Source organism: Epinephelus lanceolatus, chromosome 6, assembly GCF_041903045.1.
Source record: "Epinephelus lanceolatus isolate andai-2023 chromosome 6, ASM4190304v1, whole genome shotgun sequence".
NCBI lineage: Eukaryota > Metazoa > Chordata > Actinopteri > Perciformes > Serranidae > Epinephelus > Epinephelus lanceolatus.
Window position 1 is genome coordinate 31,795,878 of NC_135739.1, and position 27,056 is coordinate 31,822,933.

Sequence of the window (27,056 nt, forward strand, 5' to 3'; positions counted from 1 at the left end):
CTTCCCGTTGGGCAAATAGCAGGACGCCCATAATTTGACAAATTCCACTTTAATCACTCAAAAGGCTCTTTGCCAACTCTTTCTCCTTCTCTTGCCAGATATTTGAAGGTGAAAAATGACTGAAAGGGTAGTGATGGTGATGGAGCTCTAACAATGCAGTAACAATGTAGAAGGTGCATTGGCACGTTGTTGTTTGTTGTCACTATGACAGTAACATTCAACACATTCAAATGGATGGAGGACATATTAATAGGAATGTTACCACTAGAAACAGTGACTGTAATTGTTGACTGACTCTTAAACTTGCATCAGCTAATGGGAAAAACAAGATGCGGACATAACAAGTTGTCAGCCATCAGTTGCCTGTTTACCCATGCTGCTGATACAGAGTAACATAAGCATTTATTTCAGCCTGTTCTCATCAAATATGACCATTTGGTCAGTGATTTTGGCATCAGACACTGGCGCAAAAAGGCAGATTTTGAACCGGTCGTTGGGTGACATCAGTGTATAATGCTGTCAGACAGTGTTAGTTTGAAACATCCCGGTAACAATGCAAAATCTAAATAAGAGGCTGGAATGTCTTTATAGGGCAGGTGGACGGTGTGGTGTATGGGTCCAACAAACCACGGATTTTCACCCGAGAGCCCACTGTTTGCTTCTAGTATGAATTTTGAGCCATGTTTTCTTTCCTAAACCTAACCATATGCTTTTGTTGCACAAGGAAAGAAACGTAAAACGAGGTGTTTTACCAAAAACGACATCTAACGAGCAGAAACTGTACATTTCCTATGAAAATTGAGGTGTATTGTGAAGAGACACAATTCATGTAACAGGTGGAAATAAACATGGCGTCCGATAACTTGAACAACAGACGTAGGATGTTACCTTGCTTGTCGTATGTGGACGTGAAAGCCTACTGTCCAAATGTCAATATTTGACAAGTTGGGATGAGAACTTGTTATTTATTTGTAGTTGTGTTTAATCCAATAGATACTCTCCTTTGAGCTCTTTTTTTGTCTCCACCACCTTTTGCGAGAAAGATCTGGCTCTTTAGTTGCTAAATGCTCCGCCATTTTCACCAGCTAGCTGCTGACGTGATCTTTTTGCTGTTTGGTGGGCAGATAGTGTACAGTACAGTGGGTTAATAGAGCTTTTTCAAAAGGGGTTTCATTCCAGGTGGCTCACCTAATTTTGAACCATTCTGAGCATTTCAACCAAAAATAAATTGGTTCAGAACCTGAAAAGTTGGTTCCCAGCTGGAACCAAGAAATAGCAGATTTTCCTTGGCCTGAATCCATCCATTAGTGGGTGTGTCATATGCTACAGATTGGAATGAGAGGATAAAATCTTGCATGTAATAGTGTTTTACATCTTCTTATCATTAATATTTTGCCTATAAGTGTATTTGATATCAATCTGCCATCTTACTACCACTGTTTGCCACCATTGTGCATCGTGCAACAACTTCCGTTGTTGACGTATACTTGATTATGATGGTTCTGCTCAAAACTGGAGATGCAGGCTGGCTTGCTACATAGCACCAAGGTTCAAAAACCAGAGCTACTTTGGTGGAAAAGGTGTATCAGAGCAGTGAAAGTGTATAGTAAAGTATAATAAAGTTGCAGGCCTTTAAACCAAAACAATGAGCAGAAAGCCGTTAAAAAGCAATTTGGAGCTCAGAGGAATTGCAGAGTCTGCTGATAATTCTCTGTGGATCTATCAGTGACACCTTTCACATTAAACATAGTCATTTGAATCATTGTTAATATAAAAATATTGATTACAGTAGCTTTAGATATTATAAGATTAATAGCCCAGCCACAGACAGGCTCTTGTTGGCTGAGCGACCTGTTGAAGAAAGAACGTGGATAAAACTTAAAGCCGCAGCTCAGTGCTGTAGACTAAACAATGGCTGTCACTCCTGCGTAGAACTCTAGAACTCTAGACCCTGAAATTTCAAGTTGTAGACATCTAGTTAGGCGAGAACTGCCTACATGGTCCAATCCAAATGGATATTTTTCAACTTGAATAATGACTGAGTAACTCTAGCTCAGCCCTGAGGCGGTTGGTGTCTTTAGACAGACATTTCTCCTCCTTATAGGCAATGTTTTTCCTGGAGCAGCAGCTAAAGACATTCCACTTCAGTTCCCCTGGTGTCTGATTGAATGAAACCCACTTAAAGCAAAGGGGCCTCATGGAAACTCTTTGTGAACAATTGAATTTTTTGATATCGGTGACATTTCAGCAACTGTTAATTATCTAAATCACTGTCTAGATTTACATGTATAGACTGTAGCTGTGTTATATAGTGCTCTAGTGTTTATGAAGCGTTGGCTGCTTAATGTGTTTCTGTCAGTGGATTACTGGGTTGCATGTAAGCCTAATCACTTGATGATGTGCCATGAAGGTGTAGTGCTTTTCTGAGAGACTGCAAATTATGGCTCATGCACACTTTGAATTTGGTTTTAGTCTTTTCTATCCTGTCTGTCTTCACTGGACATCTGAACAGTTACTTGTAATCATGGGAGTGTGGTGGTGTGTCTCATAACACCACTGATTACAGTGACTTTAAGAACTTGTGACTGATGGTACCCATTTGTTCCTGCGAGTAATCCAAAAAGAAATTTGCTTTCTAAACATTTTTCCTGCCAAAGAATTTGGCCGTAAAACTGTTTAAACTTTTCCACAAAGTGTCAACCAAAGAAAAATCAAAATTTTAAAATGTGCCTGGCTCTCCTTTTAATCAGTTTTTCTCTTGCCCTGTTATTTCCTCTGTAGATGGTCCAGACCTGCCCAATGCCGTCGGCTCCCCTCCCTCCAGCCCAAACCCGGCCAAGAAGAGCAGCTCCATCAACTGGTCCTTCCCAGACAAAATTAAGTCCCCGCGCACTGTAAGGAAAATCTCCATGAAGATGAAGAAGCTTCCGGAGCTTAGCCGGAAACTCAGTGTCAAGGGGACCCCGAGCAGCAGTAACAGCAACAATGGCACCGGAAGCAGTCATTTAGAGCCCAGAGCCCATTCTCCCCGAAACAACGGGAGCGGGTCGGAGGCCACCCCCCATTCCTCAGGCCCTCCCAGGTTAGCTGCGTCTGGGGGTGGGCAGGCCAGCCGTAATGTGATCTCACGCTACCACCTAGACAGCAGTGTGTCAACACAGCACAGCTTCAGCAAGAAGAAAAGCAATGGCAGCTCAAAGTCCGCCAGTAAAGGTGGCTACCTCAGTGATGGCGACTCACCTGAGCTGGTGGCCAAATCTGGGAAGCACAGCTCTGCAGAGGGGAAGGGAGGAGGAAAAGGCAAGGAGATGGAAGCAGGGGGCGGAAGCTCTAAACTCAATGGCACAGAGCTAGACATTGATGCTTTCCGCCATTACAGCTTCACAGAGCAGCCCAAGTGCAGCCAGTACATCTCCGGACTGATGAGCCTACACTTTTATGGCGCTGAGGACCTCAAACCTCCACGTATTGACTCTCGAGATGTCTATTGCGCCATCCAAGTGGACTCAGTTAATAAAGCACGAACCGCTCTCCTCACATGTCGAACTACCTTCCTAGATATGGACCACACCTTCAACATCGAGCTGGAGAATGCCCAGCACCTGAAGCTGGTAGTGTTCAGCTGGGAGCCCACGCCGAGACGCAATCGCGTCTGCTGCCATGGCACGGTGGTTCTGCCTGCGCTCTTCCGGGTGACACGTTGCCACCAGCTGGCGGTGAAGCTGGAGCCGCGGGGGCTGATCTACGTCAAGCTGAGCCTGATGGAGCAGTGGCAGAACTCGCTGGATGGTGGACCAGACGGAGACAGGGAGCCCCAGGTGTTTGGTGTGGAGGCGTGGCGGGTGGTGGAGAGGGAGAACACAGGACAGATGGTGCCGCTGCTTATAAGCAAGTGCATCAATGAGATTGAAAAGAGAGGCTGCCAGGTGAGTCTGTTTGGGGTTCAAAGAGTGCGGCTTTGAGAAAAAAAGGGTGACAGGTCAACCAGGTGACACTGTGGCAAGCTATGTTTCTGCTGATCATGATTAGTGCTGCAGCTTTTAGTTCCCTTCATGAAACTGTCTGTTCTATTTTTGATTCATTGAACAATTGTTTACACTGTAAAATGTTAGGACATATATATATATATATATATATATATGTGTGTGTGTGTGTGTCTGAGCACACATTGTATACACAGTATATGTGGGTGGAAGCTTTTCAAATCCTATTCTCTCAATTGAAAACAGATGAGGATTAATTTGAAAAGACAGTTGGTTGGATACAATTATATAATGCATTTTTGTATGAGATGTGTGAGAGAATAGGGAGAGAAATAATCCCACATTCATAGCATCCTTTTAGCTCAGTATGTCGTGAGACAGGTGCTCGCCCTGCAGCCAGTTATGGTGCTGGATGACTGGCATGAGCAGAATGGAAAGAATGGAGATGAATCGCACTTCATGATGTCTCTGAGCCTTCCTGGGGCATCTGGCTCTTTTATTCAGGGAGGAGAAAGACTTGGAGTTAAGTGACTCATGTGGTTGTGGTGTTGGTGTTGATGATGGTGTTGGAGTGTTCCACAACATCATGTGCTCATCTCCTGTTTTGTGCCCCCCCACCGCCATACACACAAACACACACAGACACACACATTTCATGTGCTCTATGAAGCCCAGAGAGAGGAGAGAGAAGCGGCAGTGTTTTTCTCAATTAGAGTTGAGACAGCCACTGTAAAAGTGTCTGCTCTTGACTGATCACTCTAGGGGGGCATGCCAGGGGCAGTGGGTATCGGGGGCCAACAGACAAACATTTGGCCTCTCCAAGGAGCCTGTCAAATCAGGCCACACCCTCAGCCACTTGTGCAGCCTGCCGGGTTTCTAACAGTAGTAGGAACAGCAAAGCCGATAGCCATTGCTTTGATTGCAGAGGTAGAAAATTGTTTTATTTGCTGATGTCAAATTAAAATTTCAGCTTTAATTGTATACCAACTAGTCATTGTTGTCATCATCCATTAATCTGTCGCTTATTTATTTGATTATTTATTCAGTTCATCTAATTTTTTGCCGACCAAGCCATCATATAGTTTGCGCTTTAAAATGTCAGAAAATGGTGATTACAGTTTTCTAGAGCCCAAAGTGACATATTCAGATTTCTTGTTTAGTCCAGCCAAGAGTTCAACATATATTTAGTGTTCTTTATTAACATGTTGATTATTTTTAGGCCTCCTTGCCCGCGATAGCTGTGGCTGAAGGCATTACATGTTCAGGTTGTCTATACGCACGAACGTTCATCCTTCCATCCGTCTGTCCATCTGTCCCATTCTTGTCAACTTGATATCTCAATGATGCCTCAAAGGAATTTCTTCAAAGTTAGCAGAAAAATTCACTTGGACTGAAGAATAAACTGATTCGATTTTGGTGGTCAAAGGTCAAGGTCGATGTGTCCTCACAGTGCATGTTTTTGGCAATAACACAAGCTAATCACGCTAATTATGACAAAACATCGCACAATTATCTAACAGGATGTCATGATGAAGTGATTACATTTAATATTCAGAAGATCAAAGGTCAGCTTCACTGTGACATCATAATATTCTGCATAAAACACTTTTCTGGCATTACATCATATCTCAGGAACAGAAGGGTAAACATTTGGTCAGTGTTTTCACAGATATGGATGCAGAGAGGCATACAACTGCAGGGTGGTAAATCTAGTTTTGGTTATTCAATTCATCTCCAAATTCTTAAAAATTGCCCATCACCTGTCCCCAGAGCCCAATGGAAGTTCTTTAAATTGCCTGTTTTAGCTGAGGGAGAGAGTTCAAAACACAAATATATAAGCTTTAGAATAATATAATGTGAAGAAAAGCAGGAAAGTCTCACATTTTAGAAGCTGGAACCAAAGACTTTTTGCCATTTTTGGTTGATAATTAATGAATTGATTAACAAAATTGTTGTTGTTTCAGCAATAGATGAATTGACGAATCTTTCCAACACTACATGAAACTTTTAGGTGCAGTGTTCTCACTCAGAGCCCCATTTAGTGAAGGAAACTTTTAGGCCTATAGTTGTCAGTCGTACAACATTCAGGTTTACCCAAGTTTCCTCTTGAGAGCTTTTTCAAGGTTGTATGAAGTCATTGCATACCTGTAATGAAAGACCTTTCAGATTCCAATTGAAAAGACATAAAAGATACCTGTTACAGAATGACAAACTCGCCTGACTGCCCTCTTAACAGAGCAGCTATAGATCTCACTTAACAAAACAGCCTGTTAGCTCAGATTTCTTCTGTTTATGTAATTCTCTCTGCTTTGTCGTGCCATACAGTGATTCCTATCTGTTTCTGTCTCTCCTTGTTTACCTCTGTGTCTCCCCCCGGCTCTGTTTTCAACTCTCTGACACTGCATGGCTCCCCCAGGTTTCAGGCAGACAGGGGTTAGGATGGGGCTGACACCAGATCCCAGAGGAATTTGCAGGTTGTGTCACTAAAGCACGCCCGGCCAGACGTGCAGCGGTGTGCCTTTACAAATGATTATGTGGATGTTTGATGGAGACTCCTTTTCAGGGTCTGTTAGAAACGAGTGTCCTAAGGGCTTCTCAGAGCTTTTAAGACTCTGGATGATTGTGGGTGTTTTGAAAAGACTGCACATAACGTCTGTGTCAGAGACTGGAGTTATGTATGGGAGCACTCTGTACCCATTAAAAGAGAAAAGTAACCCACATACTACCAGGCATGACAGTAAAAGATGCACACAGATGTTATGACATGTTACGCATTGTCATACAGACGCATCATTTCAGCCTACAACAGACTTCATAGTGTTGTGCAGATGTGACTTAAAGACTGAAGCCCTGGTCAGACATTGAATCAGTATCATTGCTGTCTGTTAAAGGAATGTTTTTGGGCTGTCAAGCATATGCTTCTGGCTCTTTTCAAACATGACCGGACTGCAGCGTTACTTGTACCATACATGGCATCTGGCACAGATGAGAGACTGGTATTTTCTTCTGTTTTCTCAAAGGCTACATCAGTAAAATATTAATCAACTATTTTGCAGTTGAAGACTTAATGAACATTAGCACGAGGGACTCTTGACTGCTCTCCAAAGTGGATCCCTTAATAACTTTTCTCATTAATTTTATAGTCTATTAGGTGAATTATAAAAGTCTGATGTCGTTTTTTTATTGTAGTTCAGAGGTGCTAAAGCATCGTTAAAAAGTGCAAGTTGTTAAGTTGTTACTCCCCTTTGATTCCAACTGGCTGACAGCCCGAATGTAGAAACTTTTGCTGTACATACAAGAGGAGTGTATCAAAAATGTGTCCTTTCTGTTAATGGCTTTCCAAGGTAGTTATGGTGGTATTCGGTGTTGTGGAAATCCTATTAAGACTTTTTACATTTATGTACCAAAAGGGGCTGCCTGTGGTGTCTGCTTTAACTCTGTTTAGAGCTGACTGCCTAGTTGACTGAAAGAAAATAATCTGCAATATTTTGACAATCGATTAAGCATTTAAGGTTTACTTTGCTGACTTTCAACCAGCTCTGTATCATAACAGTGTGCTTAGTATGTGTAAATGAACGGTGGTTAACTTTCCTCGATCTTATCAGTGCCAAGGTCTCCTCGCTCGTTTGACAGAAAAATCTGTTTATCTGGCTCTTGGGATGTTGCACAGACGACAGATTGTACTTCTAATATTTGTATGCCCACTACCACCGCAGACTGTAAAAACAATGGACACAGCTACTGTGACGTCACCCCGTTCTGAAGCTTCCATCTTACCATCCTATTTTTTTGGAGCCAGAACTGACCATGTTTGGGTGAGAAGATGGAGCTGTGGAGGGGCGAGGGATGGAATTGACTGAGACAGAGGATACTATCCACAGACAGACTGTAACTTAAAGTAGACTGCCTTTAATTACGCGTAACTTTAAGCCGTAATAAAGTGTAGATGAGTGAGTTGTATAAAAATTCACCCCTGTGTCCCCTTTTTCTGCTGTGAAGCGGAGCATTTTAACATAGGTGTCTTTGAGGATTGACTCTGGTTGCCTCAAGTGGCCATTCATAGAACTGCAGTTTCTGGCACTTCCATGTTGGCTTCATTTTTCAGCCCAGGATGTTGCCACTTGGCCACCACAGACACAAAGAGTATAAAAGAGAAAAGAGAGGGGGACCCTTCTGTCTCTTACTCTCTTTCTTAAACTCAGATCAAACCCTAACACAAGGCAGTGCTGATCAAATATGAACCAAGATTATTTCACTGCGTTGTCTGTTTCCTCACCTTAAATGTGTTCAGAAACATTTTCACTTAATGTTTTACAGTAATACGAGTTGTTTTTTACCAGCTGTCCACCATATAGTTTTTTCAGAATAGCAACTCACATTACATCTCCCACCAGTAGTGTTTATTGGTCTGGTGCAGCACAGTGCATTCTGGTAGTAGAAGGTTTTCCTGTTGAGCAAAAGTTGATGCCATAGCCCTTTTCCTCTGTTTTCTGTGGTCATATAGGAACATTTTCAAAAGTATATGTGTCTTTCTACTGCCTAGACAGCCCAGTCTTGTGAAACCTTTATTCAACCTTTATTTTTAAGTATTTTTTAAAGCAGATAAGACAAAACATAACCTAATTTAAGTATGTCATTTGTTAGGTTAGGTTATTGGTTTTTTTTTTTGCACGTGTGTGTGTTGTGGGGTAGTAAACTTAGTATCTTTGGGTTTTGGACATTTGAAACATGACATTTTATTGACGAGTAACTGATCTATTGAGAAAATACTCTTTTGCTCTTGTGCTGGTGTAGTCAAACACTGATGGTTTGTATACATTCACGTCTGCTCTCTTATGATACGTTTACATACATACATATGTGGGGAATCCCTAGATCGTGCCAGGAAAGCGTTCTGTCATTCTTTCGTGAAAGTTAGAGCAGATTGCCATTTTCCTTCTAGTTCCAATGAGAATGGTGAGTCATGTTTAGAGGAAGTCAACAACTTGTCAGACTGACTTTGATTGAACACTCAAGAGTATTAGTGCACTGAAATGCACTGTTCTTTCTTTCCTTTGATGTCTCTATAAAGTCTTTAAGCTAATCCCAGACCAAAAAACTGATCCCATCACTGGTTCTTGAGTCACTGAGCATCCACATTCCTGTCGGGGGAACTCGTTTGGTTTGTGGTCATTGTGTCTGCCTTATTCTGCATATACGTCTTGGCTGGTGCTGCCTGTCGTGTTGCCCGGCAGCCACAGTGCATAAGTGCAAGCCCTCTTTTTTTTGCTAACAGCTGTTCCACGCCTGCGCTTGGCTCTCCTCCAAAGAGAGACTCTTTTTTTTTCCTGAATGGACTTGTTGTTCATTGTGCCCAGTGACTTCTGTTTACTCTCGCACAAAGGCAAATCCCTGCCTAATCTGTGCTCCTCTCTCCCTCTCGTGTGAGGTTTAGAAAACACTGCTCGACTCGACGAGGAGTGCTCACAAATAGTTGGTCTGGTGGGGAGACATTATAGTGCTCCTACGCTGGAGCCCGGAAAGGCCAGCAGTGTGTGTGTGTGTGTGTGTTTGTGTTTGTGTGGAACCGGACCCAACCCGCCATTCACAGCCCACTGACTTAACATGTTACCGGGGCAACCACACCAGTTGGTCTGCTATGCCACATACCAGACAGACACATGTAGGAGAAATTATGGTATGTCTGTAGCCAGGCCTAATCCCAACATAACAAGGAGACCACTGGTGCCAAGTTTCAACTATCGAATGTCAACGTCTGGAGGAAATTGTTAAGAGTTCCTTCAGTTCACGCTGCGGAGGCGTAGGTAAAGAAACATAAATGGTTTACTGCTTAGTGCTTCCATTTTTAATGCTGAGCTGTCAGTTAGGTTTTTAGAAGAGCTCAGTGTTTATCCAGTCAGTCATAAGGATGTGACATTTTTATCACACCTCTGAGTGTAGTTTGGCAAAACCCAGAACACATTCGCTCTTTAATTCACCTTAAAATAAACCAAGTGATGAAACTAAGCTCATTGATATATTAAAAATGATAAACAGCAATGTTCTAAAGTTAGACCATACCTCTTTGAAAAAAAGAAATAGCCAACTTTTCCTCTTAAAATTCAAAAGTGTAATTCATGAGCAAAAAGACGCACTGTCGCTCCTTTCAATCTGCTCAGGAATTTTACAGCCACAGCCTCGCCTTTCCAGTAGCGTATGGTGGCTAATGTTAGCTAACGTTGTTATTTAACTGATACTACTGAATCAGATTGTTTACTTGTTGTCGCTTTTTAATACAGTATTCTAGTTACAAATAAAAAGTTTAATTCAAAAGCAATAAAATTTAGTTATGCTCTAATGAGTGCCTGAAAGAGGCGTACGCCACTTCCCATACAAAAGTTTCAATCTATGAAAACAGACTTGATAGCAGAAACTTTGATGTTGCTTAATAATACATTTTGGAGATGGGAACTTTGCAACGCAGATGTTGAGGAGGAAGCCTGATTGTAGATATTGTCTAATATTTTTTAGCACACATGCCATTTTTGGCTTTTGTCCAAACATACATTTTTAGTATGGCTCCCTGGCATAATTTCATAAATGACACTCCTGGATACAGCAGCGGAGGTGAAGCCATATTCATTGCTATGAAAGTTGCTCATTGGTGCATAAATTCAAAAAAGTTAGACGTCCTGAAAATAAAATTACTAGGATCTTACCGATCCATGGGCCTGTAGAGCAAGTGCACTGTAGACTTTCACTTGCTGAGCTGCTAACTTCCTGTTTTGTCCTTTACTAACTTGAATGGGGATAAAATGATTTAATCCAGTGACTCTTACCGGTTATAAATTTAATTGGACCAAGTGAATCAATTCTGATAGTGAAATGAGTCATTTTGTGGGGGTTGTGAGACTTAAAAAATGTTTGTACTGATTTAAGACGTCTCTTTCCCAATTGTAAGTCCATGGGAAAACGCTGTGGGTTTTTTTGCCCCATGGCATCACATAGTAGACCCAGAAGCTGTAATACCACTATTTGGCCACTGTGTAAATGGACTGCATTTGTATAGCCCCTTTCTCCTTTTCTAACCATTCAAAACACTTTTACACTACACACCACAATCACTCATTCACACACACATTCATACACTGGTGGCGGAGCTACCAAACACGTTTTCTACCAGCTCATCAGTTAAACATTCACACACAATCACATTCTCTCACATAAACATTCACACAAGGGCAATTTGGGGCTCAGTGTCCTGCTCAAGGATACTAGGGATCGAACCGTTAACCGTCCGTCTAGGAGACGACCCACTATACTGTACCTCCTGACCCACAGCCTCCCAAATTGGCAAACTGGATCCAAAGCTTGGTGCTGTTCCTGTAGCTTGGATGTAACCATAGCTTAGCTAATATTAGCTAATGTAGATAACATATTGCAGTGTAACTGACATTACTGGGTCATTATGTTAAATTTTAACTCCTCTCTGCATTTTCGCATGTCGGATACATTTTCTTTTGTTCAGTCAGAGTTATGTAGTCTTACTTTAAATGTTTCGAACAAACCATAACAGTCTGTCTCTGTTGAGAAGATGCAGCTGCCAGTCAGTCAAGTTGAGTTGGTTATATTTGTCTAGCTCAAGCTTGTGTCAGGGCTTTACAATCTGTATAACATACAACTCCATCTGTCCTTAAACCCTTAATTTGGGCTGGAAATGCCGGGCAAAAAGCTTAAATTGGAAAAGTAAAAAGAAGGAATCCTCATAAAGAGCAGGGATCCCTCTTTCAGGATTCACATATTGTACAAAGATAAGATATACAAAAACAGGATTACAGTAAGTAGATCAAAAGTAGAATGTAAGATATGTTTAGTAAGATAAGTAAGTAGTATGTAGTGGTGGTGTGGTGCTGTTCCACGATGGGCCTCCTGTGTTCCATCAAAACGTGAGCCCTGATAGAGTTAAATATACAATCTCTAAAATGTTGTCAGTTGTTCAAGTAAGCTGCCATTTAATGGAGATAAAACAGACAACGGTTTTAAGACACCTGGATTTTCTGTGAAAGTACTCTTGGCTTCTTTCCAGCACATTGTTTGAGAACACACTTGATCGAAAGGGTTGTAAAAATGTCTGCCACTCCATCAAATGTTTTGTTTACTTGACCTACTTGTGTGTCATTGTGTGTGTCCAGGTGGTGGGTCTCTATCGTCTGTGTGGATCTGCAGCTGTGAAGAAGGAGCTCCGGGAGGCGTTTGAGAGAGACAGCCACGCTGTGGAGCTGAGTGAAAGCACGTATCCTGATGTTAACGTCATCACAGGTAAGTCGATCGCTGGTAACAGAGAACATGAGATGGCAACAAAGCACGGGGTCGACACACACGCTCGGCATAATTAGGAACGGTTGTTTAACTAGAAAGAGTGTGGGTGTCCCTCTGACCTTCCCTCTTACCCTCTATTAAGATACAGTATGACATAAGACACTACATACTGCAGTATACAAAACATTAGGTGCCCTCAGGTTTCCTGTAAAACAGACAGAACAGGTGATTCCAGGTAAAATCTATTGCCATTGTTTTCTCAGAAACTAATGAATTGCCTGTCACAATTTCCCAGAGCCCAAATTAACACCTTCAAATTGCTTGTTTTATCCTGAAAAACCATTCACACCCAACAGATATCCACTTTCCCATCAATGAAGAAGACAAGCAGCTGGAACCAGTGAATTTTTGGCATTTTTGCTAGGGAAATTATATAAACTATTTATCAATTGATGTGACCTGTCAAAGTTTGTTTTGTCATGAAGCAGAAGCAGACAATTTAAACAGTTTTTGAAGTTTCCCGAAAAGAAAGAGGCACAAATTTATAAGTTATGTGTCAAAAATATTTATTCTAATTAATTATATCAATAGTTTTAAACCTCAATATCATATATCCGTCACAAGAGCAGGGTGTTTGTTTGCTTTTGTCATTTAATATGATAGTAGTGAAATTTAATTTATATCGCACTTTTTAGGCAAAAGTTATAAATTGCTTTATATTATAATATTAAAGGTTAACACAACAGTCACTTGGGACATTTAAAACACACTGACTGATTTACCTAATTACGAGATTAGGGTTTTACTGCACATCTGCATTAATAATAAAATAACTAGGACATTACTGAGTGTGTGTTTAGTATCGACCCAGGCCCTGCCACAGCAAACGTGCCTGAACTGGCGTGTCCTCTGTAGATAGGTCAGCACATGTGTACGCATCTAAGAGTGTGTGTGAGTCTGCTGTTTGTAGTAAAAGCATTCCAGCAGTCAGCCAACAGTGTGGGCCGGTGCCCGAGGGATGGGCCCACACACCCACCCACCCACCCACACACACACACACACACACACACACACACACACTAATCAGGCCATGCCGTACATTCAGGTCATTCTTTCTCCTTCAGGTTTGTGGTTCAGACACGCTCTGTATTGTCCCTAATAGGACATGTTTTAGTAAATCCACAGTACTCAGTCTGGTTATGATGGCAGAGTAAATGTGAGAGCTGTTTTATTGTCCCACAAGCTGTGCTGCAAATTTTATGTCCCCATATGTATTATTAAAAGCCGGTAATTTAAATGCCACTCAGAATCCTGTGAGTTGCAGCTTCTCTCCGCTTCGTCACCATGAAATTAAAAATGGAAACAGTGAGTTACAGCACATCTCACCTCAGTCTTCAGCTTACAAAAACAGCCTTGTCACTGGATTGAGTAATGATTCCAGCAGTGCGACAGATGAGGGGGGAGGGGCGGCAAAGTTGTAGAAAATGACTTGGTCATGATTTTTGTGTCTCCCACAAAAAGAGGAAGACCATGGAAACCCCTGGGCATTGTAGGAGCTGCTGTTGGTTTTGAGAAGAGGCCCCATGTAGGCATCGACCTATCATGCCTGCTTTGATCCACACGTATTTGCATGGCAGGGCAAAGAACACAGTTAACAGTTGAGCGGGTTAGAAAAAAAGGGCCAGCACCAGTGCGGATTGTTGGTTTTTGCTTGCTGCCTAAATTTGCTCCACCAAGCGAGTTGCTGTTGCAGATGGGCCTGAGTGAGTGGAAGAGGGCAGAGAGAGGGGGAAGGGAGGCAGATAAGGGGTTTATGGTGTGTGCTGCAAAAATGTCCATCTGGGATATAATCATGGGTTTAGTCTTAAAACACACTTTTCAGAAACATTTGGTAAAAATCTGCCCGTTGATTGACCATATTTTACTTTTACTTGCCAGTAATTTGAAATGTTATCTCCTCATATTTCATGTCCCCTCATTTTATATTGTTTACATCTTTAAAATTAAAAGGCTGAGTTTAAATTAAAATGGAATCTCTGTGGTGCGGAGTCAGACTCGAGGCTAATGAGCGAACAGCAAACGGATGAGCTAAGAGGGCTGGTGTGTCACACGGCTAATTTAAAAGCGGAGGTAGTGAAAGGGATTATCCAGAGATCAGAGTTCAATCCAAAGCTTGCAAAACATGCTCAGTGCACGGCCCTCCATTGTTTCAAATCACAATTCACTCAAAAGAAACAGAAAGGTGTTATCAACACAGGCAACATGCTGTGGAAAATCAACACAAACCATATTATCTTTAGCAATTCAAGTTAAGTAAATACTCTTTCTACTCTGTAGCTTATCTATTCATGTGTAGCACTTAAGAGGGTGGTCATGGAAAGAATCTGTGTTGCTGTAGCTACAGCATGTTGGCTGGTGTGGACGTGGACCAGTAGGATTCATAACCTCATACCCTGGCAGTCACCTAACAACTCACTGGAATTGTGGGTCAATTCGTTTTTCATTTACATTTGTTTTGCAGAAGTGTTGAAAGCCCTGTTTTTTTTTATTCTTGATTACTCTAATTTACACCATAGATACCAGATATTGAACACTCCTTATTATTTCTACAAGAGAGGTAAAGGAGTTCGAGCAAGCATCTAAAACTATCATCATGAGTCCAGCACATTCCCCCTCTTAAACCACAACTTTTTTTGTGGAGAAAAAAAAAAAGCGCAAATTCACACTAGCTGCGAACACGTATGCTCATGTATCCACGTGTTGCCCCTTTTTACCAGTTGACATGAACAGTTAATCAGCTGTCCTTTGGCTCATGCAAAATCTTTCCATAAATTCTTGGGCAAGTCTGTAAATCCATTTGGAAGTTATGCACCTTTTTGTGATATTCCACTCCCCCCTTTAGCTAATTGGCATGAACACAAACACACAGCTTTACACACACATTTGACCTCCATGTCAAATATCAACCTCCAAGGGCAAAAACTGTGACCGCCAAAGGGTGGGGAAATTTTTGTGGACCAAACAACCAACTGACTGACAGAGTGAGCTATAGAGCTGCTGGTTGCAGCTAAAAGAGATATATGTTAGTGGGCTTTAGAGATGCTGGTAGGCGGATGTTGAACCTTTTGAAAGAGCCTTTTGACTGTCCACATTCGTAGAGACATGAAAGTAATGTCAATCTCATCTAACTCTCAGCAAGAAAGCAAATGAGTATTATTCCCTAAATGTTGAGCTGTATAATTAACTTGGTATTTGAAATGCTGCCTCTTATTCTTACAGAGACTAGTCTGCTCTATGTAAAATGCTACTTCAGTCTTTTAAACCCCAACCAGGGTACAATTGTCTGGAAAGAAAATGTGAATACTTACTCTGGTCATATTTTCAGATATTGAACATTGTGCAAAATATTGTCAATCAGCAGCAGTACAAAAGAAGTTGTGTCAGACTTCTATCTTAAACCACAATGGTGCAACCCTATAACTAAGGTAGTGGCAACAACTTTGGCAGGGGGGATAATTTAATCTGCTTCCTGAATAGCTTTAACTTTAGTTTGGCATGGTGATGTCAGCATTACTACACAGGAGTAGAAATCTATGGAAAAATGCACATGTAATGACAGTGAGAAGTAAGCTGACTGAAGGTGGAAACACTGAGACATGTTGAAATTGTACTCGCTTTTCTTAAGACATCTCAGGCTATTCATCATCTAGTTTGTAAATGAATGTTTTCAGAATGTTTTTGTACTTCTTTACACTAAAAGAAAAAGAAATATTCAAAGTGTTGATATTCACAGGCAATGGTTTTGCTGGTCCGGCCCACTTTAGATCAAATTGGACTGTATGTGGCCCATGAACTACAGTAAGATTCACACCTCTGGTTTAGACAGTCTCAGTAGCCCTAATAGTTTGATTACACAAAATATCAGGTGACTTTTTTTTCTACCCAGTAAGAGAGGCTTCACTCAGTAGTCTGGAGTGGTAGCTAATGGAGGGGGACTGCCAATTGTTCCGCAGTCTCATAATGCCAAAGCCCCAATGGTAAAAAAAATGCCCCAGTGGATCGAAAACCCATTTGTCTGACAGCCAGGTATCCTGAAAACAAACGTGCACTGCTCTGAAGGCCGGTTGCTCCGAAACACACTATACACTCTCCCGGCATTTAGAAAGATTCATGGCTTGTGTTCAGTCGGCCCTGCCTCAATGTTCTTCTCTGACCGAACTCTCCCAAACAGAAGCACATGGCTAATTATTTTGCAGAAAGACATCATTGGACCATCCCACTATGTTGAAGGCATGACCTGCCCTACTCTGCCTCTAACTGGCTGATACTGTTTGCCTTTGTTGGTTGGGTTAGTTAGGCTTAGGCATGTATAGCGAGATTGGTTAAGGTTAGAGTGAGAATATCAGGGTGCACCAATCAGAGACAAAGTAAGGTGGGCTATGCCTTTGCCATAGTAGGAAGGTCTGATGGTTAGTCTCTACAATAATTAGCCTTGGGCTTCTGTTTGTGAGATTGTGTATTGTATTTTTGGAGAAACAGCCTGTCAGAGTAATGCACGTTTGTTTTCGGGTTACCACTGGTTGTCGGATAAATGGCTTTTCAGTCCAATTTTTTTTTTCCGGACTACTGGGGCTTCAGAATTATACACTATCCAAACAATAGCATGAGACAATGGAGGCTAGTCAGGAAAATCTTAGAGGGCTGTTTGACAGCTTAGTTTATGACATTAGCAGTTCCAAGTGACACTTAGTATATACAATAAGAGTCTAACCTCAAAATGAAAATATTTTAGAGCTCACACTGTTTTACAGATCACTCTGGTGGGATAAAGCAAATACACAATGAAATCACTGTGGAAAAGTTTAGTTTTAGAGGACACCATAGCAACCTTAACTAATTATTAAGTCTTCAGCTCAACCTGTTTTGGTGTTTTGGCTTTTGTGTGGTAAACAAACCTTCCATGTGATCCAATGATGAGATGCTCATAGCTGTCCTCGATCCTCAGGAAATGAAACCAGTGTGTCCCAAGCCCTGCTGGTTGACAGCTCGGCACAGTTATTGATCCTTGTTTGTGGTCTTTTTATTTGCCTTGCCTGACTCATCTTTTCCATAGCCTACTTCCCTACTTTGCCCCCCCAGTCCACTCCACCACCCTCAGCAGTACACCAGTGAAGACATGGAAAGTCATTAACAAGTGCCCCCTTTGTTGCCGAACAAACACAGATGGTATTTGGCTCACGCATGGGGGATTAGCTGAACCCTGGGCCGGCCGGGGAAGCAGGCAACCACTTTACAAAGAGCTGCAGGCCTGTGTGGATGTCAGAATATTCCTTAAACTGGGGACTGAGAACCATAAAGTCATATTTCTGATGAATGCTGCATGAGAGCACCACTGTTTCCAGTTAGGAATGGGGTTTGGTTATTTGGTGATTTTGGGGCTATGGAAAAGTTGAGGCAGCACCACAGTGTAAAACTGTACCGTGCCACTGGACAAGGCACAGCACACACAATCTCCTCTGGCCCCCCCTAGTGCTGTGGGGGCGTGCAGGACAGCAGGGAGGGGGCAGGACAGAGAACAAACCCCCATTTGTTCTCCGGGCGAGGCGTTGACTGCAGCACTGACAAGAGGAGTGACCTTCCGCTTTGTTTGAACAAGAGGTCAAAGGTAGAGCCGTGCCCCAGTGCATTGTGTGCCTTGTAGTGTTTGGTGGCACATTTGGAACATTGAAAGTCTGAATTGATTAGAAAAAGAACACATTCACAACAAAATACATTCAGCTGCTGTCATCTGTAGGTTTAATTGCGTGCTTTGAAGGATCCCCTCAAGGGTTTATTTTATTCTGCTGAATATATTTACTGCAGAACTCATTGTGCTGTTCAGTCTTAATCAGCCATACGTGTGGTTGGAGATATATGCATGAGTACTTCATATCTCCACTGGTGAAGAGCCAAACCTCAACCATTTAAATGTGAGAGAACAGACACTCAGTGTGTGCTTGTTGTCAGCTTGGCTGTGAAGGAAAGTGAAGCACCTGCAGGGGAAGCACACCTGTTCACCCCTGAGCCCATGACCTTGCGTGTATCTGTGTGTGTGTGTGTGTGTGTGTGTGTGTGTGTGTGTGTGTGTGAATCAGGCACCAACAGGGGCTAAAACACAAAAGTAAACACTGGCACTGACTCATAGCAGGCTAATGATTTACCTGAATGGCTGTATTCTCCTCACTTCAGACAAACACAAGCACATGTGAATGAGGTTTGAGTAGCTGGTGTATTTTTACATTATTGAAATAGACAGAGGCTAAACATGTGTGTTAAGCTGTCATATATTGCACGTGAGGCATGAAGAGAACATTTTGTTTCATCAAGCGGTGCTAACGTTAAACAGTCTTGCCGTTGTTGTGTCTAGATGATCCGCTTCACAGCACAACGAAGGTCAGAGAGTCCAACATGCTTGAGTTTCCATTTTAAGCAAAAAAAAAAAACAAATCGAGTGGTGCCTCTCTGCATTTTATTTGCCCACTTGCTTAACAAAAAAAACTTTGCTTTGCAGAGATAAGGGTGAAAACACACAGCTCATTTTGCTTCCAGGCAGTGTGTTTTTGCTGCGATGAAACAAGCAGATTATTATTATCTCAACGAAGTCTCAGCAAAGATTGACAATGGGAAGCCGGAGGATGTTCACAAAGCATTTCTGTGTAATCTGATTTGGAAATCAGCATGTCTGGAGTAGCGTTAAGGAAAGAGAATGTATCTTGTGTGTTTATGAGTCCTTATCACATTCCTCTCATACCAGATTTCATACCTAACGTGATGAAGATAAGTGATAACTGAATTGAATCAGAAAACAAATATAGAAACATGTCGCCGTAGATCAGCTGCGTTGGCTCAGAGGACGCAGGGGACATGTTCAGTTGCAGAGATATTTTATGAAGTTTTCAGTGCATGTTTGCTTGAAGCCATGTTAAAGTCTGACCCTGCTGACTTAGAGCTGTCATTGTGTTGGTTTACCTGAAGTGGGAGGGCTGACAAAGTGCGCCAGTGTGCTTGTTTGGGTATGAGTTGTTTTTCTTCAGAGCCACCACTGCCTGCCTCAGGAATGCACAATCTCTCACAATCTTGGGTGAAAGATGTGTTTATTATTTTTCTAGGGACAGATTCACAGCTCAGAATAATCATCAAAAAGTCAAATCCCTCATATCATTACATTTATAGTCTAAGCTCATTTGAAATGCTGGTCCCTAGACTAGTTTGTATATGAAATACATAAACAACCAAATACTCAAAAATGTGCAGCTGTAGAAAACACAGTACAAATTACAAAGAAAATACCATAAAATAAAAATAAAATAAAATAAAAAGATCAATCATTTTTACCTGTTGAATTTATTGTAAAACACAATATGGTGAATGTAGCACTTTAAGTTCAGAGCAGATCATTCTCCCAGTGGGTGTTGAGCTTTGGTCTGTATTGAATGCCACTGTGCAGATACTCAACCTAATGCTAATCTGAGTCTTAAGTGTAACACTGAACTGAATTTAGATCCTTCTTTCACTCTCTAATCCTATATTGCAAAGCGCTTATGCTCATGTACTTTGTTGGAAAGGCAAACAGAAATGTAAGGTTTATTTTAAACATTTTGTCCACGTTGTTAGTGTAATGGGTTGATGGACCTACAATGCCAGTTAGGAACAGACTGCAATGCTTTAATTCTCTGGCTCCCGTAAAGAGCAGAGCGGGGACTTACTGGGATTAAAAAGTGAGCGTGTTAAGTTGTGCCCTCCGTTCCCCTCACTGGGCCTAAAGGGATGTTGGCGGATTTACAGTGAATCTTATTGCAGTTTGCTGTAAATAGAAGGAAAAAGGCAAACACCTCGGGTGTATGGGACGGGGTGCAGTGATGTGGAAGTGATAACGTAGGAGCTCCTATTTACAGCTCAAGGGATTGTGTTGCAAGCACAGTGTAGAAATCATTATCTGCTACACTACATCGGGAATTTTACAAACAGAATGGTGGTCGACGTGTCTCTGTATAGCTCAGCATACTGTTGTGCTCTCCGTAAGCAATGTATGTGGCAAAATTGTGACACACTGGTGTTGCAAAGTGATTTTCTTTCTATCTACTGACAGTTTTCTGTCACCTGCTTTCTTTCCCAAACACTGTCTACACCCAGCAATTCACATGATTAATGATAAGGCATGTCAGCCACACAGCAGATTAATATTAGGCTACATTACCTGGGTTAAAGTAACAACTATTCATGGCTTGGGGCAGACAATTATCTTATCAAATGTTATGTTGTGTTATTAAACAGAAGATCACCATCATCAACATGCCCAGTATGTGGATGCAAGCTTAGAAAGCAGTAAGCTCAGTTGAGTGTATGCTGTAAATCATAGAAAAGAAACATAGCTGTTTAGAAGTAACTGATAAGAAGAAGAGAAAAGTGAGAATAAATCAGCTACGTTTGAGTTAAATATTTCTCCAGTGCTTAACAGAGATCTACGTTTGCAGTGAGCCAATAAGAACACTCCCAAAACAATGCAACCCTCTGCACAGAACCCATTCAGCTCCTAACATGCTTTACACTAAAGTCTGAATATTCATATCTCACCACTGCATAAATAAGCACAGCCGCTACAAGAACTTAATCCAATTCTGAGCAATGCCGATATTGCACACAAACACAGGAGAAAGCATACAGAGCAGCTGGCCGACACCAATATATCATCCACAAGCTCGAGAGAGAGCAATCAAACAGCCATGAGCCTCTGCAGCATCACAGCACACTGATAGCATCAACCAAACAAAACCTGAACAATGCCGAGAAATTATGTGATAAACATGTTAGCACAGGCGCTTGGTGTAGAAAAGCAGCAATCTCTGGCATCTCCCAGGAGAGTAAACCTTTGGGGAAGCCTAACAACAGTTCATAGGTGCAGACAGCAAGAACAGGAAGTGTTTTATTCTCTGGCTTACAGTACATGTTTCAGCCTAACAGCTGATAAATGATGTGACAGAAACACAAAGTTGTGGAAAATCAGCAGTCGTAGTAGCACTAGACTGTACCTCAACAAAGCTGTTGGCTGTTGGCAGGTGAGCCTGTGTATGGAATGTAAGCTCAAGCATCAGCAGCAGGTGTTTACAGCAGCAGCAACAAAACCACTCAAAAGGACACTTTTTCAAGCCGGACCACATTTTCTCATGTTTATGTGTCCAAGTGATTTGTCCAGTATAGAGCTAGATCCCTGCAGCTGGTAGGTACGAAACAGGCTGCAATGTAATCTTTGGGGCAATAGTGCACCATCAATATGTGTTCAATAAAAGTGCTTGTTTTTGGCACTAACAGGTTCAGATTGTTATTGTAAGTGCCTGACAACATGGAGAGGACCCTACAAAGAAATAAAACTTTTTATTTTACCTTTCGTTTGATCCAATCTGTTTGTTAATGTCTTCCTGCAACAATTAAACTCTCAAGACTTCTCCTTTAGCGACACTTGGTTAAATACAGTAACAAACAGTACACGTAAAGAAAAATGTTTCTCTGTTAGACACTTAATAACAATCTGAGCCTGCCAGTGGCAAAAAGAAGCAACTTTAGTTGACATATGTTGTTGATGCTGTACTACTACCCTGAAGATTATATCACACTAGTTTTGCTGCTGGCTGCAGTGTGGTCTCTCAACATTGGATCAATTTCAGAAATTGTTGTTCCCATTATTTATGACCATAGACTGTAAAAATAATGAACGTAGCCACCATGGTATCACCAATTGGCTTGTGGACTCCTGTTTTGAAGCCTTGAGCTTGGCATTTTGGCCATCACCATCTTGTTTTTTGGAGCCAGAACTGACTACATGGTGGAGATAATGCTAGCTGTTAGCTTAGTTGGCATACTGCATTTACAGCTACTAATGCTAATGCTAATTTTCACCAGTGAAAAACATGCTTAAAACTTTTGTAGGTGACTTAAACATTACAATAAATTTTCAAAAACTAAAAACACAGAAAAAGCCGTAAGTAGCATATGGCTACACCTTTACACTCTGAATCTGGGGTTACACCATGGTAATGTTACTCACCCTAGTTGCTGCAGTATAGACTTACCTGTCAATGGACGAAACCCAACCTGTCAGCCTTAATAACATTTAAATGAGTGAGTCATAAAAAATCTGTATGACACTGTTTATTTCACTATAGAGACCAAAACTGTTTTTGTTCCAGGCTCCAAATGTATTTATTTCTGCTGTAAAGCTGGGCCTTTTAATATGGGGGTCTATTGGGATTGACTCACTTTTGGAGCCAGCCTCTAGAGGCATTTCAGAAACTGCAGTTATTGGCACTTCTGCGTTGGCTTCATTTTTCAGCCTTGGATGTTGCCGCTTCATCATGACACAAAATATTTCCCAGGGCTCCAGGTTGAAATATTCCCTTTACTTGCAAAGGGTGCACTGGATAAATGGTGCAGTATGCATATATGGATTCAGTGTAGGTTTACTGGTACATATTGAGTTAAGTATTTCACATGTGATGTGTAGCAGTAGCTCAACAAATTATCTGCTTGAACTAGCTCACAGGCATCACACCAATAGTATCTTATTTTCTGTTTGACGTCAAACGTACCTTAAAGTTGCAATTCAGACTGCTGCAAGTGTGTCTTTTGCATTTCTAAATGGTTTTATCAACAGCGTTCTTTATTTGCATGTAATATTATCATTGCAGTGACAGTAATCTGTAAATCTCCTAAAATTATATTATAGTGTTACTCTTTATAGACATTCGTGTGTATGACTTTGGAGCATTACCAATATTGCTGATTACACAGCCCCCAGCCGTCTCTGAAAACTGATCCAGATTCATGCAGAGGGAAAAGAGAGCAGACACTCACCACAAAGAGCTGTCACACTGCCAAGACTCTTTCTTATTCCTGTATTTATTCTGCCCACCCCCCACCCCCCCACCCCCCCCCCCCCCCACCCCCCCACCCCCCCTTCGCCTTTGATGAAAAGACATGCCAGCGATATTTCAGGGACTTAGGCGAGACAGACAGCGTGGGTTTCATGTTTTCCCTTAGCTTTTGTCTGAACTGCAGGAGGCTGAAGTCACAGGTGTGAACGCGCCGTCACAGGCACCAGCCCCCCCGACACTTTTTGGCTGCCGAGTCATGCCCGACTCCAATCAGACATCTCAGCAGACGGCACAGGATCACCCGCGGAAACAATGGGACCTCAATTTGCAGCCAAGAGAGTGCGCCAGGTTCAGCGGGTTAAAAGAGAGGGAAAATAAAAGCTTTTTATTTCTCAATGACAACACTTCATAAAGATATATTGTTAGTGATTTGTCAGGTATTAAAGTCGCCTGTGTTCTCCATTCAAGTGTGGGAAAGCTGAGTGACCCTCAGCTATGCTGCAAAGAACCCGTTTGACAAATATAACATCTGCTCACTATCTTGCTGCAGCAGCTGTCCTGATGCCCTATTCTCTTTCTCTCCCACTTTGCAGGAGTACTGAAGGACTACCTGCGAGAGCTGCCCTACCCTCTCATCACCAAGCAACTGTATGAGGCAGTGTTGGAGTGCATGGCCACGAGGCCTCTGCGGATAGGAGCGGCGGGCTGCGAAAACGACCAAGCCGACTCGGAGCACACTGTCAGCCTGCTGGACAACCTGCCAGATGTGGAGAGGGTGAGTAAGGCTGTGCATCCCTCATTTGGCTGTCAGTGTCATCATAGTGCTCGGATAGTATCACAGAAGTGGTTTTGAAAGGGATAATTGTGGCATAGATGATGATGATGGTCATGATGATGATGCTACTGCTGTTACGTAGGCTTTCACATTGCGGGATATTAGTGGAGGCATTCAGTCTGCAAGACTATACTGCTGTAATTTTCTCCAACACCTTTTCACTGTCATTGAACTGTTTTCAGATTATTGATTAAGGATACAAAATTAAAACTAAAGTCTGAGTCATACTGGATTTTTGAGGCAACAACCCAATATGTCAGCCTATGTATTTTTTTCATGACACACAAATACAGCTTAAAAGAGTATTTTTGAGAATCCCTTTGTGACCAAAGATAAACTATGTAATGATGACACTGTTTGTAAACTACCTCAACCATAGCATACTGCAATTTGTTGTTACTTAGTGGCTGTCAAACCGACAGCTGATGTCTCATGAGGCAATGGCCAGTAATTTGGGGCTACAGTGTAGCCATATGCTGGTACTGATGACTCACTTTGTTTGTTAAAGGCATAAATTTTCTCCATGTCTTGTCAGAAATGTAGATGTTTACTGCTGTAAATAGCATCATAAGCTAGATTTTGCAGTGTAGTTCTGCTGCTACCAGTGGTACTACTACAACTACTAATCATAATAATAACATGTCTTATTTGTCTGTGTTTGCCCGCTTGTGTGTGTGTGTGTGCATCAGATGACACTGCAGAAGCTTCTTGACCACCTAAAGCTGGTAGCATCCTGCCAAGAAGTGAACAAGATGACATGTCAGAACCTGGCGGTGTGTTTCGGCCCGGTGCTGCTCAGCCAGCGTCAGGACGCGTCCTGCCACACCAACCGAGTCTTCATCGACTCCGAGGAGCTGGCCAGCGCGCTGCACTTCAAAAAACACATCGAAGTCCTGCACTACCTGCTGCAGCTCTGGCCAGGTGAATTAGAGAATAAATGTTAGCTTTAAGACAGTACGGAAAGACAGTTCTACCATGTAATTGTTTTTGAAACACATTCTTTTTTATAATCAGATCACGTATGTCTGTAAGTCTATACCAGCCTCTCGGCCTGCATGCTTGAGGGTCTTGTACAAATCAGTGCCAACTCTGCGGTTCAGCTCCACAAAGGGCTGTTAAAGAGCTGGGCTGCTTTGATCCCTGAGGTTATCCACCATTGGCACAAGCACAGCTGATAGCCATTGGCCACCATCTGTTGGCTCCTCAGAGATGAAACTCTCCACATAGGGCTTCATCACAGCGGGCTAAGCCAATCAGAGCCAAGCCAGTAAGCCCCAATGTGAACCAAACTTTTGAGGCGTGGCGCCCTGTCTTAAGATAAATCACCAGCCAAGGACAGATACCCAGTACTAGCCTCCCTCACACACAGGTCATCTGTCTGCCTGCACAGCTGCTCTGTGCCAGCTGCAGCTGTCTGCTCAGTGTGAGATATGAAGGGACCCAAAGATTATTCAGGAGGCAGTTGGGAATGATGAAAAAGAGCTGCAGGCGGGGGAAAATTCGTATTGGTCACAGGGACTAATTTGATATTTCTTAACCTTAGGCGTTTCATTTTTTAAACCTTGTGTTCACCGCGTCTCTAATCAATATGTGAGCCATTCAGTGGCTGCTGTGGCGCAGTTCAAGTCTCAGCTGCTGTGAAAAATTAAACAAACATTACAAAATTGCCCAGTGCGCTTTGCCTACACGCAGGTTGAAAAGATAAGGCTGTGAGAAAATCCATTACTGCTATTAAAGGACATAACCTTATTACTAGCTGGCAGGTTGCCTGTTCTTTCCTCAGCTGAAAAAGCATTTTTTTATAAACATTGAGGTGATGAGGCTGTTAAAAAAACATTTAAATCCAATTTTAAATCTGCACGGTCATCAATCTAAGCCTGCTTACTGTATCTTAATTGAAAGTAAGCTATTTTTGAGAGTGCTGTGATTTTCTTTTAACTTTGTCTCATTATGTCAGTGTGTCTCCAGGCACACATTCTTCAAAATTCACATGCATGCTGTATTTTGAATAGTCTTTTCAAAGTCTTCCTAACATCACGTCGGACAGACTTTATCCCCGAAAGATTCAAATCCTCAAAACTCTCCTCGTAACCTGCAGCTTAAACCAGATCTGCTGATTGGTGTCTGAAGAAGAACTGACTCTGTGTCTGGTCTGGCTTCTAAATTAAACTGCGTCCTCAATGTCCCACATTGGACCAAGTCTGTGTGAACTGCTGAAGTCGAGCATCCTCCACCCTCCTTAACAGAAGCAGACACGGAGGGAAGCAGCAAGTAAATAAGTCAGCATTTGCGAATCCCATAATTGCAGGTAGCTGGGTGAAGTACAAGGGGAATTTCAAAAGTTAAACAAGTGCAAAGACATTTTTCTCTCAGCGGACAGAGCATACTTGCAGATAATTAGGGAGGGAGATGGGGTCAAGTGGTTTCGTCAGTAGCAGCCTGCACTTGTTCTGCACTCCTGTCTGCAGCTGATGTCACCCAGCTAGTGCCTATAATGACCTGTAATAACCTTGACGAAGCCCTCAGTCCAGTTTCAAGCCTTTGTTTACGCCCTCAGTGACATCTCCATTCTGTCCTGTTCCCCAGCTCAGAGCGTAACGCGCCTGGACTATAATTAATGACATTCCAGGCTTAACCTTAGCCCTGAGCCCCTGAAGCTTCACCCTAAAATTTCACAACCATTATGGGATATTTTCAGCCGCATCTTCACGCCTCTCTCACACAACATTGTTGCTCAAGTGTGCATGTCTTTGGACAAGTGCATCAGATACTAGCGATGCTATTTCCAAGTAGTGTAATGAGAGAGAGCATATGTGTGTTGAAGAGGCTGTGTGTTTGGTTTGAATTATTATCAACTGTAAGCGTGAGCAAATTTGATTAGGCAGAAGAGGAGGATGTCTGTGCGTGTAGCGTGTGTGCGCTGTTTGTTACTCTGCTTGTCTGCAGGGATAAAGAAGAAAATCAGCACAAAGCAAAGTCAATTTTGCCGACTGTAACACGAGGAGCAGTATTTTTGTCTGATTCCTGCCTTCA

The 27,056-nt window shown here is 42.1% G+C and overlaps 1 protein-coding gene across 2 annotated transcripts in view; it reads left to right on the forward strand.

The window, feature by feature from the left end:
- Positions 1-27,056, forward strand: part of syde2 (synapse defective 1, Rho GTPase, homolog 2 (C. elegans)) — a 58,072-nt gene that overhangs the window by 24,307 nt on the left and 6,709 nt on the right. For both annotated transcript variants that reach the window (XM_033621805.2, XM_033621806.2), the window contains exons 4-7: positions 2,782-3,926; positions 12,155-12,281; positions 23,782-23,963; positions 24,713-24,944. In XM_033621805.2, coding sequence (XP_033477696.2) covers positions 2,782-3,926; positions 12,155-12,281; positions 23,782-23,963; positions 24,713-24,944 — 1,686 coding nt within the window. The remainder of the gene's footprint in view (positions 1-2,781; positions 3,927-12,154; positions 12,282-23,781; positions 23,964-24,712; positions 24,945-27,056) is intronic.